At 37.1% G+C, this 19,224-nt stretch overlaps 1 protein-coding gene across 5 annotated transcripts in view; it reads left to right on the top strand.

Moving 5' to 3' along the window:
- Positions 1 to 19,224, top strand: part of Lrfn5 (leucine rich repeat and fibronectin type III domain containing 5) — a 297,900-nt gene that overhangs the window by 265,224 nt on the left and 13,452 nt on the right. For 4 of the 5 annotated variants that reach the window (XM_015989580.2, XM_042260572.2, XM_076550588.1 and 1 more), the window contains 2 exons: positions 11,008 to 12,412; positions 14,950 to 15,662. In XM_015989580.2, coding sequence (XP_015845066.1) covers positions 11,028 to 12,412; positions 14,950 to 15,662 — 2,098 coding nt within the window. In that variant the 5' untranslated portion in view covers positions 11,008 to 11,027. Of the gene's footprint in view, positions 1 to 11,007; positions 12,413 to 12,754; positions 12,880 to 14,949; positions 15,663 to 19,224 lie in introns of those variants that run through there. The other variant, XM_076550589.1, reaches the window with a different exon arrangement.

The raw sequence follows: 19,224 nt of genomic DNA, 5'->3' as shown, positions 1-19,224 counted from the left end.
AGCACCTGTGGTCTAATCATCCTCTTATGCAGTCCTGCTGGGTAAGGCCACTTGGAAACCTAAATGGGTTCCAGCACATGTCTCTGGTAACACAAAAGCATTTCTGCTATTTTCATGGACCTGATAAGGGAGAGTACAAGACTGTACTAGTTTAAGACTGCAACACCTAACACTGAGTCCTGAAGCAATGTTTTATGCCCAGTTCTACCCCAAGTATATGTGCTCTCATACCATCCTTTGTCATCAAAACTGTGAGAGGTATGAATAAAAGCAAAGAGTTAATTTGAGATTCGAAGACACAATGTCCTATATAGTCTTTGGAAGGCTTAAGCTATAGGTTCACTCCAAGACTAAGAATGATGCTGGAAGAAACATGAGTTTGAAAATGGAACACAGTCCCCACTTACTATGAGCAGACAATCAAAGGCTTTGATTGTGATCCCTAGCCTGGGCACAAGGTTGTCCCTTCTCTGATGTGACTGTCACCACATGGTCCAGAATTGAACCCCAAAATATCACAGTCCTGTGGTGATTCTTGGACTTATTGAGTTCCTTTCTCCCCGAGGTTGGAGGAAATTCCTAAACACCAATGCTGTTAATACCTGGAAAATGCTTCTCAAGGGATACAAGCTGTGGGCATTGGCCTTGGCTTCTGTTCATGAAGACACTGCCATGCGCTAGGTTTATCCTGTGTTAGGCTTGCTACTAGGTTCAGCTCTGAGACAAATCCTCTTATTTTGCCACGCTAAAAGCATTCTCTAGATGCTTGGAGTTTTATTCAAAGTTTATGAAGACAACCATTTCTTGTTGACTCCTTCAATATGATTTATTATTTTACTAAAACTAGTTACTCTTGGTTCTCATCCAGCTTACTTTGATCTTATAAGGGTAGTTTGCTAAATGGCTAGTTGCACAAATTGGTGTATTTGTAAGGAGACAATTGGTAAAGAATCATATCCAGATTCCAACTTCTTGTAGTTCTTCCTTGAAAAATTATAAATAACAGATGCAATTGTGTCCATTATGAACAATATTATGTTTTCACTTATATGTACCTTAGGAAATGGCTCAATATAGTTATATATCAAATCTGATACTCTAAATATTTATCAATTTTATGTGAATATTTAAGAGTCAATCTCTTCATTTTTCAAAAATAAAATGTCACAGGAATATTAGAGTCACCATACTCTATTTCTTCAAATGTAACATGAATCTTTAAAGGTCTTATTAATAAAAAAAAAACCCAGAGCTAAATATTAGGGTGAAAAACTGAGAGATCAAAGAAATAGGATAAGCTACAGATAACCTCACCTCACCGATACCTCAGTCTCCAAAGAGACCTACCCATGACTATATGCCTTTCTGTTCTGTCATCTCATTTCTTCTCTCCACACAGCTACATTACTTCCTCTTCTTGCCCAGCTCTGTTACTTCCTGTCTGTCTGCACAGGCTTCCAGACCTTTAAGATTAGTGCTGGGAATAAAGGTATGCACCACCATTCCTGGCTCTGTTCCTACTGTGTCCTTGAACTCACAGAGGTCTAGATGGATCTCTGCCTCTCAAGTGATAGGATAAAAGGCATGTGCTACCATTACCTGACCTCTATGTTTGCTATAGTAGCTGACTTTTTCCACTATAGTGGAATTTTTCAATATTCACATGACATAAATTTTTGTTTGTCTGTTCTCTGTTTGCTTAACTGACCTGGAATGAATTAATGTTTCTACTTTTGAGGGTTTTTTTTGAAATGAAAATTGTGTACTATACCTGTCTTCATATGAGGATTAAGAAAGCATTTGAAGGACATCTGCATGTTACCAGAGGTGAAAAGTAATTATCAATAACATCCACCTACAAGCTGTGGGACCTCCAAAAGTGAACTGCCTGCAAACAGTGAAATAGGAGCACAAATATTAAAGAAGTAACAAATCCCTTTTTATTGGATTTGAGACCCATTCCATAAGATTGAAGCCATATCTGACATTATTTAATTGGCAAAGAATCTGCGCTTAGATAATTCATTGGCCTAAGAGAAAGCCTACAATTATTTTGCTAAAGGAGCATAGAAATAATATGACTCCTAATGACATATTTCTATACTCATGCACCAGAACATCACTCAATCCTCCTAAGACAGGCTTCTTCTTGCAGTAGATAGTAATCAACATAGAGACCCACAGCAGGACAATATGCAGAGAGTGATAGATTTTGGACTACTCAGTCCTAAATGAAGTGTTTTCATCACATTCAGGGGTCAATTCAGAAGAAGAGACAGAAAGATTTTTCTTCTTTTTTTATTATTAAGGTATTTTCTATTCATTTCACATACCAACCACAGATTCCCCTCTCCTCCCTCCTCCCACCCTCCAGCCTTCCTCCCCAACCGACTCCCCGAATTCTCACCTCCTCTAAAGCAAGACCTCCCACAGGGAGTCAGTAAAGCCTGGTACATTCAGTTGAGGCAGGTTCAAGGCCCTTCCACTTCACCAAGGCTGTGTAAGGTGTCCCACCATAGGCACTGGGCTCCAAAAAGCCTGCTCATGCAGCAGAGATGGATCCTGATCCCACTACTAGGGGGCCTCTTAAACAGTTCAAGCTAAACAACTGTCTTGCCTATGCAGAGGGCCTAGTTAAGTCCATGGGGGCTCCACAGCTATTGATCCACAGTTCATGAGTTCCCACTAGTTTGGTTTGGCTGTCTCTGTACATTTCCTCATCATGCTCTTGATGTCCTTGTTCATAGAATCCTTCTTCTCTCTCATCAACTATATTCTTGGAGCTCGGCCTGGTGCTTGGCTGTGGATCTCTGCATCTGCTTCCATCAATTACTGGATGAAGTCTCCTCAGTTTGCTCATGGAAATCTCATTTATTTCTCCTTCACAGGGTGATTCATGCATCCCTCTTAGGGTTCTCCTTGTTAGTTAGCTTCTCTGGAACTGTGAATTGTAGTCTGGTCTCTCTTTGCTTTACATCTAGTATCCATTTAGAAGTGAGTTCATACCATGTTTGTCATTCTGAATCTGGGTTACCTCACTCAGGATGATACTTTCTAGTTCCTTCCATTTGCCTGCAAATTTTATGATGTAATTGTTTTTTATTGTACTTTATTGTGTATATATGCCACATTTTCTTTATCCATACTTCTGTTAAAGGGCATCTAGATTGTTTCCAGGCTCTGGTTATTACGAATAATGCTGCTATGAAAATAGCTGAGCATGTGTCCCTGTGGTATGACTGAGCATTCCTTGGGTAAAAGCTCAAGAGTGGTATAGCTGGGTGTTGAAGTAGATTGATTCCTAATTTTCTGAGAAACCACCAAACTGATTTCCAAAGTGGCAGTACAAGTTTGCAGTCCCACCAGCAGTGGAGGAGTATTCCCCTTGCTCCACATCCTCTCCAACATAAGCTGTTATCAGTGTTTTTGATCATAGCCATTTTGACAGGTGTAAGATGGTATCTCAGAGTCCTTTTGATTTGCATTTCCCTGATGACTAAAGATGTTGAGATATTCCTTAAATGTATTTTAGACATTTGAGATTCTTCTGTTAAGAATTCTCTGTTTACCTCTGTAACCCATTTTTTAATTGGATTGGTTGGTATTTTGAAGTCTTGTTTTAGAATTATTTATATATTTTAAAGATTAGCCATCTATCAGATGTGGGGATGATGATGATCTTTTTCTATTCTGTAGATTGTCATTTTGTCTTGTTTACCATGTTCTTTGCATTACAGAAGCCTCTCAGTTTCAGGAGGTACCATTTAATTAATTGTTGCTCGCAGTGTCTGTGCTGCTGGTGTTATATTTAGGAAGTGATCTCTGGTGCCAATGCATTCAAGAATACTTCCTACTTTCTCTTTTATCAAGTTCAGTGTAACTAGATATGTTGAGGTCCTTGATCCACTTGGACTTGAGTTTTGTGCATGGCAATAGATATGGGCCTATTTGCAATCTTCTACATGATGACATTCAGTAATGCCAACACAGTCGATTGGAGATGCTTTCTTTTTTCCATTGTATAGTTTTGGCTTCATTGCCAAAAATCAAGGTTCAGAGGTGTGCAGATTAATGTCATGGTCTTCAATTTGATTCTGTTAGTCCTCATGTCAGTTCTTATGCCAGTACCAAGCAGGTTTTTTTTTTTTATTAGAGAAGCATTGTTGTGCCCAGATCGTGACCCCCAGAGAGACCACCAAAGATGAGCATGCCAGAATGCAAAATCAAGGTTTAATTCTGCATATACAAACCTAGGCAGGGACTTCATCCAATGCATCCAACGCAGTGGAGGCTGGAGAAAGTGCCCACCTATCTGCAAGTTCAGCTTTTAAAGGGAAAAATCACAAGGTTACATCATTTAGGAGTGCTAGTACAGGTACAATTCTCATTGGCTCACTTCTAGGGACTTCTAGAAATTACTTCTAAGGGAGTGGTTGCCCGCCACCATTTCTCATTGGCTGCCCTCAGGTGGGGGCATTTCTGTGGTCAGTTACCCTGGAAACCAAGGAGAGGACATTCCATAGTCTGGTAGGCATTACCTTGTGACTATCTTTGACTCTGTACTTTTACACTTCCTGGTTTCTGGAATCTGAACTGACTGGTCTCAGTAACCAATGGCCTATTCCTAAAAGGAGAAATCTTAGGCCTTAGTTTTTGGGTGAAAGCATTTTGGTCTTATTTCTAAGATGGCTCATTTTGGTCTCATAGCATCATCCTTTACAATAGCCACAAATGATATAAAATACCTTTGGGGTAATTCTAACAATCCAGTGAAAGACCTGTATGACAAAGGCTTTAAGTCTCTGAAGAAAGAAATAAAAGAAGATATCAGAAAATGGAAATATCTTCCATGCTCATGGATAGGTAGGATTAACATAGTAAAAAATGGTAATTTTACCAAAAGCAATCTAAAGATTAAATGGAATCCCCATCAAATTCCCCATACAGTTCTTCATAGACCTGGAAAGAACACTACTCAACTTCATACGAAAAAACAAAAACAAAACAAAACAAACAAACAGGATAGCTAAAAGAATCCTGTATAACAAAGCAACCTTTGGAGGCATCACCATCCCTGACTTCAAGCTCTACTATAGAGATATAGTAATAAGGAAGAAAATTTTTTTAAGAGCTGGATGTGGTAATTGTTTCCAGGTAAACAGTGTCATCCAGATACAAGACCAATGCACATACGAACTCAAAGCGACTATGACAGCATGCACAAGATCTGGACAAGTTCAAGTCAGACAAAACTGGGAAGGAAAGAGGACATAAAGTCACACCCCTAACCAAGAAGTTATTTGAAATTGACATCCATTGGAGAAAGGGAAAATTACCTTTCCTCAAAGGAGTGTCACTAGGTATAATAAATACACTCTTTGATAGGCTCTGCACACAGGAGTAGTTGGCCAACACAGAGCAGATTCCATATTATATTTGTGTTGTTTGTTTGTTTTTGCTATTTTTGTCTTATTGGGTTTTATTTGTTTGGTTGGCTTGATTTTTTGCTTTGGGGTGGGTGAAGAGGGAACATGAAATAACGTGGATAGGAAAATAAGGAAGATCGGGAGGAGTTGGGGAGGAGAAAGAGTGTGATTAAAGTCTATTATATGAAAAAATGCTTTAGAAAGCAAATTCTCAATGAAGTGTTTATACATCAAGTCAGACAGAATGTAACAAATTCCTCTTAGCAAATTTAACTTTTTGTGTTACATTCATGTCAATGAAAGATTCCTCATTTTCAAATAGATCCCCTCTTCAGTTTGTGCTCCATAAATGGTAACTGTTTTTTATTATTTTATATTTTATAGTCATCTAGTTTTTCATAATGCAGATCTACAACAATTTGTTTATGTGGATATGTTAGGGTAAAATGCATGTTCCATTAATTAGGTATGAAAATATATAATATACTAAAAATTCAAGAACCTATTAAAATGTCCAAATTTAAGTATCAAAAGATACTTAAATCAGAATTTTTTCTATTCCACATTTCATTTTAATTGAATTTGTTCTGCATAGATGCTGCTTTTCTAAGCTTCAGGTTGTTTAGTAATGTAGAGGTGTTCTGATGAATTTTAATTAATCATGTTCAATATGATAATGAATTTCACTAGTAACTCTTAAGGATCAGGATATCATTTATAAGTCATATTTTGACACCTGAGTGTAATAGTTATACTCATGACATCTTTGGTATATGCTTTTTATGGAGACCATGGCTAAAATATTTTGTTTTGTGTGGGAGAGCTGTCTCAGTGGTTATGGGCACTTGTTGCCACAAAGTGCCTAAGTTTGGTTCCTACCAACAGTGTCAGGCAGTTTACCCCAGCCTGTAAGTGCAGCATCCGGGAATAAATGCTCTTTACTGCCCTCCACAGACACTCCTTCACACAGACACCTACACAAAATTAAAATAAGCAAATAAATACATTGTGTTCATAAGTTCTCCAGGGAAAAATAAGTATGTAGAAAAAAACCAGTATTTAAAATTAAACAGCCAATTCTGTTTCACTGACTAGAATACTCTTGTCAGGAGTTTAAGCACTTCAATTTTTCCTGGAGTCAGTCATCAGTATCAGTGGACATCACAATTTTTTTTTTTGTCTCTGAGTACCCGCCTGATCAGTCCTACACTAGCTGACAGGTTGGAGCTCCCCTGCCTGAAAGGAGTCACGCAGCTGCAGGGGGAAGCAGAGGTTTAACTAGTGCCATTTGCTTTCTCCACTAAATACATTATAATCTGTGTTGCTTGTAAAATCTGAATTTGCTTTGATATCCCACTCTAGTTGCCAAATAAACACTAGCTCTTGAGCATATGTTATATAACAGCCACAAGCAGAGAGATGTATAAAAAAAATCATTTTGCAGTGTGTGTGGCAGTTTCTTGTTTGGTTATCCATGAGTAACTTTGCGTCTTAGAAGAGTTTTCTTGAAAGAACATGCAATGCAGAGATATGCAGAAATCTAAACTCCTACTTGAAGTGCTAGATCCCTTCTAAAATTCTTACCAAAGCCTGTTTGCATAATTTACATTTTGCTATTTCTAGAGAGCAAGAGACAGATGTTTGTATGTTTTATTTGCCTAGATAAAACACCAATGTGTTGGTAATATTTATGACTTTTAAAATCATTTTTACAACAAAGCAAGAGTACCAAGGTCATCATTTCATATTTCTAAATGGTTATTTATTGGTGTAATGATAAGATTAATCAAATTTTAGTCATGGTTCTTGATAAGTAGATGAAACTACCTCTTGACAAGATTCCTTATCTACTTTTAAAATTAGATGCTCATTCACCTTGTGCTACTAACATAGGGAAACTCCTTAACACAATCCATTTTTATCAATACTTAGAAGTGTTAGACAGAAATTAAAGACTGTGGTTAGTGATTTTTCACATCTATTCTAAATTTATTCTGACTTTTTAAACCATCAAAGCATCAGTGACTTGTCTGTCATCACTTGATACAACAGGCAGTCATGCTGTGAAATAAGAATCAAAATTTAAGTTAGACATAGGACAGAACTAAGGAAATATATCTTGTAAATCATTACTCATTTCTTATTAAACTACTGTGTTATCATCATACAGACTATTCATCTGTGTGTAGGTCTAAAAAGTTCCAATAATTGCATGAAGAGTTTCTGTACGGCTTTCAGGAAGTTTCATAGATCTCCCCATTAGCACCTCCTACAAGACTATATCTGTAGCTGGAGGGCTTCTCTCCAGGTTCCACCAAGCCCCGCAGTCCCACAATCCACGTATAAAATAATCGCTCAGATGCTTATAATATTTATAAACTGTATGGCCATGGCAGGCTTCTTGTTAACTGTTCTTTCATCTTAAATTAACCCATTTCTATAAATCTATACCTTGCCACATGGCTGGTGGCTTACCGGCATCTTTACATGCTGCTTGTCCTGGCAGTGGCTGCAGTGTCTCCCTCCTTCTTCCTTTTTCCCCAATTCTCCTCTCTCTTTTTCCCGCCTATATTTTTTGCCTGGTCACTGGCCATCAGTGTTTTATTTATATAGAGTGATATCCACAGCATATATCTCCTTATATGATCATGTATAATATACTATATATTTAAATTACTATTCTTGATTCTGCTGATTTTCAGTTTGATATAGAATAATTTGTGATGTTTTGACTACATCTCATTTCTAGAATGTGGTATTTTTTCAGGAGGGTTATCTCAGTATATTTTATTTTATTACATATTTGTCCTTTTATTTTATTTGTCACAGTTACTGGCATTATATAACTCATTAAATTCCTTTGTCTTTCAAAATCTTTATAGTTTTCTTGGTATTTCCTTAATGTTCCCTTTAATTGGAATCTTGTTTTGCTGAATTTTTCACAGTGGCAAGTTTGTATCAATTCTACAGTACTTCCTTAAAACTTACTTTGATTTTTTTCTGTTTTTCTAATTTGTAATTTGTTGTTTATGCTCTCATATGAATCATTTTCCTTTCTTTCTCTTACTTTTTGTCTTTTTTCCTTATCTAGATTTTTATATTTCATATTGCATTGATAACTTTCAACTCTCTTTTCTCTCTTAGGTATACAACCTACTCTGCTGTAGAAATCTATATGGACTATTTCTTTGAATCACATGATTTAAATTATGCTGTTTTTCTATAATCACCACATTATGATGCTATTGTCTTAAAGTGAGCTTTCCACCTCTTGATAGTCAGGGAGGCAATGGTGGTTTCTTGTCACTTAAAAAAAAATATCTGCACTATTCCTACATATTACAAAGATATTTTTGTTCTTAACCAGAAATGTATCATGTCTGTGTTTCTCCACTCATTTTATAGAGATTCAAGTTTCCAAGGTTAGACACAGCTTCCCTCCATTCTGAAGAGAATATCCAGCCTATCTTCTTCTTTTTTTTTTTTTGGTTTTGTTTGTTTGTTTGTTTGTTTGTTTGTTTTTTTCAAGACAGGGTTTTTCTGTGTAGCTTTGTGCCTTTCCTGGAACTCGCTTTGTAGACCAGGCTGGCCTCGAACCCACAGAGATCCGCCTGCCTCTGCCTCCTGAGTGCTGGGATTAAAGGTGTGTGCCACCACCGCCTGGCCCAGCCTATTTTCTTACAGCTACTTTTCTTTTTTCTTTTTTTTTTTTTTTACATTTTATGAAATCTTTATTGACAAATAATTCACATAGTATACAATTTGCTTGTTTGCACAATTTGATAGACTTTAGTCCAGCATCCTCATAGGCCCATGACACCATCACCACTTTCTATTTTAGAACATCACTGTCATCAATTTCATACACACATATAATGTATGGTGATTATATTCCACATTATTTTTTAAATGAACATAATATTTGTAATTGTAACCATTTTTAAGTTCAGAATTCAGTGGCATGAATTACATTCAAGATATTAATTACACTCATGATATTCATTAATTACACTCATGATATTAATTACATTTGTGGTATTCATTGATTACATTCACAGTATTTATCAATAACTATATTTATGATATTTATTAATTACACTAATTGTATTGATTTATTACATTCATGATATTATGTCCTGATACTACTGTCAGTTTGTGGGATTTTTCCATCACACAAAACAGAAACGCTGTACTTAGGAAATCATTGCTCTATATTCCTTTTTTCTCCATCTTGAGATAATGTCTAATCTTTCTGTCTCTATGAATTTGTATATTCTATATATTTCATGTAATAGAATTCTATAGTATTTTTCCTTTTTGTAAATGTAAAAATATTTTATGTACAACTGCAGGAGAAATAACAGATAGCTTGAACATAAAAACAGGTTATATGGGGCTGGAAAGATTGCTCAGTGGTTAAGGGCACTGACTGCTCTCCCAAAGGATAGGAGTTCAAATCCCAGCACCCACATGGCAGCTAACAACTGTCTATATCTCAAAGATCTGACCTTCAGGCAAAACACCAATGCACATAAAATAAAAGTAAATAAATTTAAAAAATTGGTGTATAGAAAAAAATACCAGGTTATAATTCAAAAGTCCAGAGTTATTTGAAACTGGAAAATATTTTCCCTGTAGAAATTAGTAAAAATGATAACATTTCCCAACAAGCCCTTTTTTGTTTCTTTCTCATATATATATATATATATATATATATATATATATATATATATATATATATATATATTATGTGTGTGTGTGTGTGTGTGTGTGTGTGTGTGTGTGTGTGTGTAGCTAATCAAATATTTTATAATGTGTGGAGTTGGAAATTTTGTGCTAAATTTTCAGCTTCCTTACTTTTGAGAATAAGATCCTGTTTTTTTGTGGCGAGAATGTTAAAGCTCAATAATGTAAGGAAAGTTTGTAATAATGAATGGAATGAAAGCACTAATCTCCTTTAATTGTTTGTTACAAAGGAATCCAACAGTGAAAGCTTCACTCCTCCTTCTGCACTAGCTAGGAAGTGAATATGCTCACGTTTTGATCTCACTTGTGTAAAAAGTATTTTTCAGATTTCAGAACTTTCTTTTTCTGAATGCCCAGCTTTCCTGCTTTCCTGTCCCCTAGATCCAATTGCAAGCACAAATCTCTAGGTTTGTGGTTGCTGTCCTTTATATATATATATATATATATATACATATATATATATATATATATATATATATATATATATATATATGTTTGGCTGGTTGGTTGGGTTTCTTTGTTTTTTTTTTATTTTTTTAATTTTTTTTAACTTTTTAAAGTACCTTGGACATATTTTAAAATGTCCTTTAATTTACAGAATGATAGCACTCTTTTGACACCTTTTTTCTGTTTATCCTTAAATCCTGCAAAGAGTTACAGCATTCTGCCTCAGTGTCCACAACAGATTCTACTAGAGAAGTTATACTTAATAATCATTTGATATCTAAATCAATAAGACTGTTTCTCCATTTCCATCTACGTCACATATTCTAATATGGATATGAAATGTGCAATGATTGGATTTTAAACTATCCTTTATGTCTTTTTTTTGCAGGCTCTTAAACCTGATCTACAATGGAAAAATTCCTTTTTTACCTGTTTCTCATTGGCATAGCTGTGCGAGCTCAGATCTGTCCAAAGCGTTGTGTCTGTCAGATTTTGTCTCCTAATCTTGCAACTCTTTGTGCCAAGAAAGGGCTTCTGTTTGTTCCACCAAACATTGACAGAAGAACTGTGGAACTACGGTTGGCAGACAACTTTGTTACAAACATCAAGAGGAAAGATTTCGCCAATATGACCAGCTTGGTGGACCTGACTCTATCCAGGAATACAATAAGTTTTATTACACCCCATGCTTTTGCTGATCTACGAAATTTGAGAGCATTGCATTTGAATAGCAACCGATTGACTAAAATTACAAATGATATGTTCAGCGGGCTTTCCAATCTCCATCATTTGATATTGAACAACAATCAGCTGACTTTAATTTCTTCCACAGCATTCGACGATGTTTTTGCTCTGGAGGAGCTGGACCTGTCCTATAATAATCTAGAAACGATCCCCTGGGATGCTGTAGAGAAGATGGTGAGCTTGCACACTCTTAGTTTGGATCACAACATGATTGACAACATTCCTAAGGGAACTTTCTCCCACTTGCACAAGATGACTCGACTAGATGTAACATCGAATAAATTGCAAAAGCTGCCCCCTGACCCTCTCTTTCAGCGAGCCCAGGTACTGGCCACCTCAGGAATCATAAGTCCATCGACTTTTGCATTGAGTTTTGGTGGAAACCCCTTGCACTGCAATTGCGAGTTGTTGTGGCTGAGGCGATTGTCCAGAGAAGATGACCTCGAGACCTGTGCTTCTCCTCCACTTTTAACTGGCCGTTATTTTTGGTCAATTCCTGAGGAAGAGTTTTTGTGTGAGCCTCCTCTCATCACGCGTCATACACATGAGATGAGAGTCTTAGAGGGTCAAAGGGCAACGCTGAGGTGCAAAGCCAGAGGAGACCCTGAACCTGCTATTCACTGGATTTCTCCCGAAGGGAAACTTATTTCAAATGCAACAAGATCTCTGGTGTATGATAATGGAACACTTGACATCCTTATAACAACGGTAAAAGATACAGGTGCTTTTACCTGTATTGCTTCCAATCCTGCAGGGGAAGCAACACAAACCGTGGATCTTCATATAATTAAACTCCCTCACCTACTAAACAGTACCAATCATATCCACGAGCCTGATCCTGGTTCTTCAGATATCTCCACTTCTACTAAGTCAGGTTCAAATGCTAGCAGTAGCAATGGTGATACTAAAATGAGTCAAGACAAAATTGTGGTGGCAGAAGCAACTTCGTCAACAGCACTACTTAAATTTAATTTTCAAAGAAATATTCCAGGAATTCGTATGTTTCAAATCCAGTACAATGGTACTTATGATGACACCCTTGTTTACAGGTAAGAAAAATACAGCCATCTTGGACCTTTGCTGACCATTATAGTGCAGGGTTTGTAAAGCACTGTTGTTTTATTTTGTTTCTAAATTGACACCACTACTCTGTGCTGTAATTGTAGCTACCTGACTTTATACTGTATAATGTAATATATGAAGTGGTGAATACATATGGGGAAATATTTTGAGTGGCATTATTTTAAATAGCACACATGGGTATTTAATACTATGCTTATTTTTTAACCTCATATGAGGGATGTGACTATCAGACAACAAGACAGATTTAATTTAAAATTTCAAAAACATACCAGAATTTACACATCTACATGAGTGTTCTTTCCTTCAAGGAAGTCACGTTGGGAGGCTATCCCATTATCCCAATGATGCTGCCATTGCTCAAAGCAGTTTTGGAATTATCTTTAGAACCTTCGGCATACTATTTTGAATATCCTCAGTGGTGGCAAATCTTCGTCTTTTGAGGGTGAGTTTCAATTTTGGAAACAAGCCTTTTGGAGTCAAGTCTTGTCAATAAGGTGGGTGATCAAGATGAGTACTGCCACTTTCAATTAAAAAATTGGATGTAACTATAAAGTAATGAAACTGATTCTTTGAGTGATTGAGTTATGTGCGTGTGTGCTGTCTCATGTGCATGGGTTCTTAAGACACTTCCAAAGAGGACATACATTGTATTTTGAGCAGTGAAAGTATCACTGGAATTAAGTATGCAACTACTGGGACAGGACATCGATGGAGAACTTGTATCTGCTAATGAATTTCTGGTATGTTTTTCTAAAGTTCAGCCTCATTGATTTTTAGTCACATCTTGTCCAATTTTCTGTTGGAAATTCACATTTTTTATTCCATATAATTTTACCCATGACAGATTATTTTTACCTCTAGGAAATGATTTATAATCACAGTTTTTGAAAAAATTAACCTTTTTTTAGTTGCTATATAAAGAAGTTAAATTCTTGAAAATAATTTGCTTTCCTTTCATGTCTGAAAATGAAATTAATTTCTTAAAATAAGTGTGGACTAGTGGGAGAAAGGAAAAAAGTATCCTAGCTAGCTATGTAATCAATCCTGGACCAGGTTCTACCTGGTTGAGTTTTAATTTCCTCATCTTTAAAAAGAACGATTAGGCTAAGTGGTTTCTAATATCCCTCTCATCAGTAAATGGATGTGGTGGCACGCTATGACATATGAGCATTAGAGAAATGTAGTTTACTCCTGTGTCCCAGGCTCTCCACATGGCCCACAGATGATATTCAATCAGTGTTCCACGAGAGACTATGAATTCACCACACTTTCCTGTACTGACTATCCATTCTAAGTATTAACTCTGTGATAAGCTGCATTTTGCTTTCCAAATCCCAAAGTTGCATTCCTGTTCTGAGATATAAATTCTATGTCATTCTTAGAACCTTGGTGAATTCCTGAAAGCAGTGGTTGTCATCCCTACGATATTTACATCCCTTCCATTGTGTTTTATGAAGAATAAACATTGATGTGATTAAGGGCTTAGTGATATGCAACATTTAGAATACACCCTTTGAATGGCAGCAGTGATTTTGGTTACCAATACATGCTCTTGTAAGTTTCCTGGTACATTCAGAACACACTGTATAGCTTGTATTGCAGTTTAGTTTTTCCATGGTTTGATATTTCTATAACTCATTTTCAGGAGAAATTATAGTTTCACCCTTTACTTACAAACTGATTTTACTTTCTATTGTATTTGGTTACACCTCAGGAAAAAAGTTAGCAGCAGATAGGAATGCAGAAGTCTTCACGGTGGAATGGATCTAGAGATATCTCTAAATGTAAAAAAAAAAATGTTTCTTGTTGGAGATACTCATTAGAATATGGTGGTTGGGTGATTTCACATACTTAGCAACAGCTTTGCTTCATCATGTGTCCAGGTTATTACTCACACATGCACATCACACTCATTAAAACGTACTGGGAGCTAAGGCAAAAGAAATCACGATGTCTGTAAATAAAATATGCTCATCCTTGTAACAGAAGTTATTAAAGACAGCCTTAGTAGGTACCATTCCATAGCGGCTTATTACGATTTGGAAAGCAAATGCTCCGAATTGCTGTTCCATTCTGGTTGCTAATGTGATTGTCAGTGTTTTCTCTTTCTTCAAATTGCCTTTCAGTCATAGAGGTGTTGTAAGTGCTAAATGGATTTGTTTAGTAGTCAGATAATGTCACAGTCACACCTTTCAAAAGTAATTTGTCATAAATGATTTTTTAACAGTGGCTCTTATTAGGAGTACTGCTTTGCCAAGCAGTGTAATTAGTAAGCTTGTCAAGCCATGGTGCAGGCACCATTAATATAATGCAAACTGTAACAATGAGCTTTCAGCTATTCTAACTTGGTAAATATAACATCAGATCATCTTTCCATATTTCATATCTGCTATAAATGTGTTTATCTTCATGAGTACTGAAGGAGATAGAACTAAAGCCATAATGACTGTGTGTGTATATGTGTTTTGTTTTTAATAATAACACATTTTCCCTTGTCCCTCAGAATGATACCTCCTACAAGCAAAACGTTTCTGGTCAATAATCTGGCTTCTGGAACTATGTATGACTTGTGTGTGTTGGCCATATATGATGATGGCATCACTTCCCTCACTGCCACAAGAGTCGTGGGCTGCATCCAGTTTACTACGGAACAGGATTATGTCCGTTGCCACTTTATGCAGTCCCAGTTTTTGGGCGGAACCATGATTATTATCATTGGTGGAATCATTGTTGCATCTGTGTTGGTTTTCATCATCATACTAATGATCCGGTATAAGGTCTGTAACAATAACGGGCAGCACAAGGTCACCAAGGTTAGCAACGTTTATTCTCAAACTAATGGGGCTCAGATGCAAGGGTGCAGTGTCACACTGCCCCAGTCCATGTCCAAACAAGCCATGGGCCATGAAGAGAATGCTCAGTGCTGTAAAGTTGCCAGTGACAATGTGATTCAGTCTTCAGACACATGTTCGAGCCAGGACTCCTCCACCGCTACCTCTGCTTTGCCTCCTACCTGGACTTCAAGTGCGTCTGTGTCTCAAAAGCAGAAACGAAAGACTGGCACGAAGCCCAGTGCTGAGCCGCAGAGCGAAGCTGTCACAAATGTTGAGTCCCAGAACACTAACAGGAACAACTCAACTGCCTTGCAGTTAGCTAGCTGTGCTCCTGCTGCCGTCACAGAGGGGCCCACATCTCAAAGAGCACAAACCAAGCCAAGTAAGTTTCTCACAGTGCCTGTCGAGAGAGCTAGAGCCAGGCACGGGTCCTCTCTCAATGGAGAATTAAAGGAATGTTATCCCTATGGTAACTCACTGGAGTCACGTGAGCTGTCTCCTAAGAGAAGCATGTCTATGAATGGGATGCGGACTCACCCCTGCATTTCTGACGATTGTTACGGAGAAGTCACTATTTCAAATGTGGAGTATATATAAGAAAGCTTTTATGGAATCTGTTATTTCTCTTTGAAAAAAATTACAGCGAAAATTCACAGAGTAAATTGAAATTTGAAATTCTTGTCTGGTCTTTGATACTTGGACTTGAGAATTTTTAAGTAGAAGCAAGGAAGAGAGAGGGAATATAGGACCTTCGTACACGTGCCTGAAGGTCGCATGCATAAAACGGCAAGAGTGGTGGGCGCTTAGAGAGAGTGAAGCAATGCCTTCTCCTACCCCAGGGCTAAATTCAGGCCCGTGACAGCAAATCCTATTTAAAAAGTGGTTACTGGGACAAGAAATGTCTCAGCCTGTAAAGGCCTCAAGCCTGCCTCTCCTGACCAGTTAGTAAAGGGAACCCAGAAGTGGCAGGAGAGGACCGACTTCTTTAAGTTGTCCTCAGACAGCCATGCTAGTACGCCACCCCACCCCGCCCCACCCCACCCCGCCCCACTCCACCCCGCCCCCCTCCCGCATCCACATAAAATAAAAAACACATTTTTTAATGTGAAATGTTATCACAGGAAATGCCTTACATAAAAATTAGATTTCTTGTCATTTAAAGAGAGGTCTGTTTATAAATAACTGACATTTTTAAATGAAGGCCCTGAATGGCTTTCAGTGGCAACTGTGTTGTAAAGAACAGCTCAATGGTTAAAGCTGTTGTTCAAATTAAGAATGCTAAAGTAAGTAAACTTCTAAACAACAGTCTTGATTTGGGGCTAACATTGTTCTAAGCTACTTCTCATTCCTAACCCAGATTTTTTTCAGTGGAAAAGTAATAAAACGAATTCATTTCACATTTATCATATACACTAATCCATAGAAATATAAAGATCATCACATTTATTCCCCACACAACTATTGAATGAATGTGTTTTATATTTTCCTAATACAAGTTAAAGAATCAGAAAAAAAATATAATTCAGCTTTTACAACCAGGTGTTTGCCTTTGGCACCAAGTGAAATCAAAACGTCTAAAGGAGGACTGATCACATTAACAAATGATAGAGAACCATTCCTCTTTTCCCTTCTTTGCTATAATTCTGCTCCAGAACTTTTGTCTCTTAAAGTAAATGCATTTTTTCAAACCAAAGACTGTGGTAAATGTAATCATAACTCATTCAGCATAGTGGGCATGCATTATTTTAAAGAATATAAAAAAATCAGTCAAATGTTTCCTTGGAAAAACATTCTTGGAGATTCGGTGGAGTCATGACTCATCTATATTTAACTCTGTGGTGTTGTTAAGAAATGATATACATGGCTTTGTTTTGTTTTTCCTTCTAGTTTTATTTTCATTTTGTTGTGAGGCTATGTCTTCTGTCAAAACTTAGACCCTTTACTTGGCCTTTACATCGAACATAACACGTTAGCCATACTATATGTGAGTACTTCATATATGATAAGGAATCATGGGGAGTGAGTTTAATGTGAAATTAGATGTTATTGTTTGTGGGGTTTTGTTTTCTTTTTGCTGTTTGTTTGTTTTCACATGACACAGGGTGTCATGTATCCCATGCTGACTCCAAACCCACTGTGTAATAAAGAATACCTTGAAGGTTTCCCCATACTCTTTGCTCCACTGCCCAGGTGGTAGGATTGGTTTTGCCCATCACATCTAGCTCAAAATGATAGCATACTAACTCACATCACTCAAACATTATTTAAAGCTAAATTCAGACTTTCAAATCATTAGCTGGCTTTTTTTTTGCCTCTGTGTACATGCAAAATGTTAATTTTAATTTATTAATTTTAAATTACATGTACATTTTCTTTGATGCTATTAAATGGGAAGTCACAAAGAAGCAGTTGGAGATGATTTTGGTTCCAGTCCTGATAATTTTTCTTTTGAGATTGCTCAGTGGGCTTACTTATGCTTTCTAAATCACATCTGTCCTCCTTGATTCTTTTTTGAGATTTTTGCTTTTCACTAAACAAAGCCTAATCCTCCTCCACTGTTCCTGTAGATAGCTCTTTGAGGCACATATAAGGTTGCCTATGTGGTCTTAGTTCATAAAAGCAAAGCACCTCTCAAAGCAGAGTGACTTTTGGCACTGTTACATTAGTAACATCTAATTCCAACTATGTATTTTGAATTTACACTGGTCACATTATTTCTAGTGAGGTTTTGATTGACAACAGCATGCTAATAATCTTCCCATTCTCAGGTTTGCCAACATCATACTAAACTCTTGAATGGGCAAAAGTTTCCTAGTCATTGTGAGAAAGTGGTTTCTGGAGGACAAAAAGACCTTAAAATTATACAAGACAAAGCAGGCAGCCCTACATGCCTGCTCTAAACTACCGAGAAACATAAATGTTACAATTTCTTTCGTTTTCAAAATGATCAACTTGCTTATGCTTCTCCTGGAACCTTGACTGGGAATATTTCATTTCTCATAGACATTTTAAAATATGTGGCAAAAGCATATGAATTTTATTTTGACTAAAGTCATTAAATAATTAAGATTTTAGTATTTTCATGAGATTTTTAAGGGTATATATGCTTGGACAGTTGTTTCTTTTTTTTTTCCTTTTATTTTATTTTACAATACCATTCAGTTCTACATATCAGCCACGGATTCCCTTGTTCTCCCCCCTCCTGCCCCCTTCCCTTCCCCCCAGCCCACCGCCCATTCCCATCTCCTCCAGGGCAAAGCCTCCCCCGAGGAGGACTGAGATCAACCTGGCAGACTCAGTCCAGGCAGGTCCAGTCCCCTCCTCCCAGATTGAGCCAAGCAACCCTGCATAAGCCCCAGGTTTCAAACAGCCAACTCATGCAATGAGCACAGGACCAGGTCCCACTGCCTTGATGCCTTCCAAACAGATCAAGCCAATCAACTGTCTCACCTATTCAGAGGGCCTGATCTAGTTGGGGACCCTCAGCCATTGGTTCATAGTTCATGTGTTTCCATTCGTTTGGCTATTTGTCCCTGTGCTTTATCCAACCTTGGTTTCAACAATTCTCACTCATATAAACCCTCCTCTTTCTTGCAAATTAGACTCCCGATGGCCAAACACCCTAATTGTCGTGCCAGAAACCCCATCCAAGGACTGAGGGCAGTTGTTTCTTAAACATAAATATCTAAGCCTGTGTTTTAGTTTTTGTAAAAGTTTATATTTTGAAAAATCAACAAAAGACTAGGCTACCAAGAAAGTTATCTGGTCTTCATGTGCATTCATATGATGGCAGTTTTGCTTATGGAGATAATTAATGTTATTTATTATGACTGACACAGCATAGATGCTTAGTTGACTGAGTAAATTGATAGATAAATACACGAGTAGCTCTAGAGATGAAGGGATTATTATTACCATAAACAACAGTTTCAACTAATTAGCAT

This window comes from Peromyscus maniculatus, chromosome 14, assembly GCF_049852395.1.
Source record: "Peromyscus maniculatus bairdii isolate BWxNUB_F1_BW_parent chromosome 14, HU_Pman_BW_mat_3.1, whole genome shotgun sequence".
Classification (NCBI taxonomy): domain Eukaryota; kingdom Metazoa; phylum Chordata; class Mammalia; order Rodentia; family Cricetidae; genus Peromyscus; species Peromyscus maniculatus.
The sequence above is the reverse complement of the archived record's forward strand: the minus strand, read 5'-3'. Positions and strand labels throughout refer to the sequence as shown.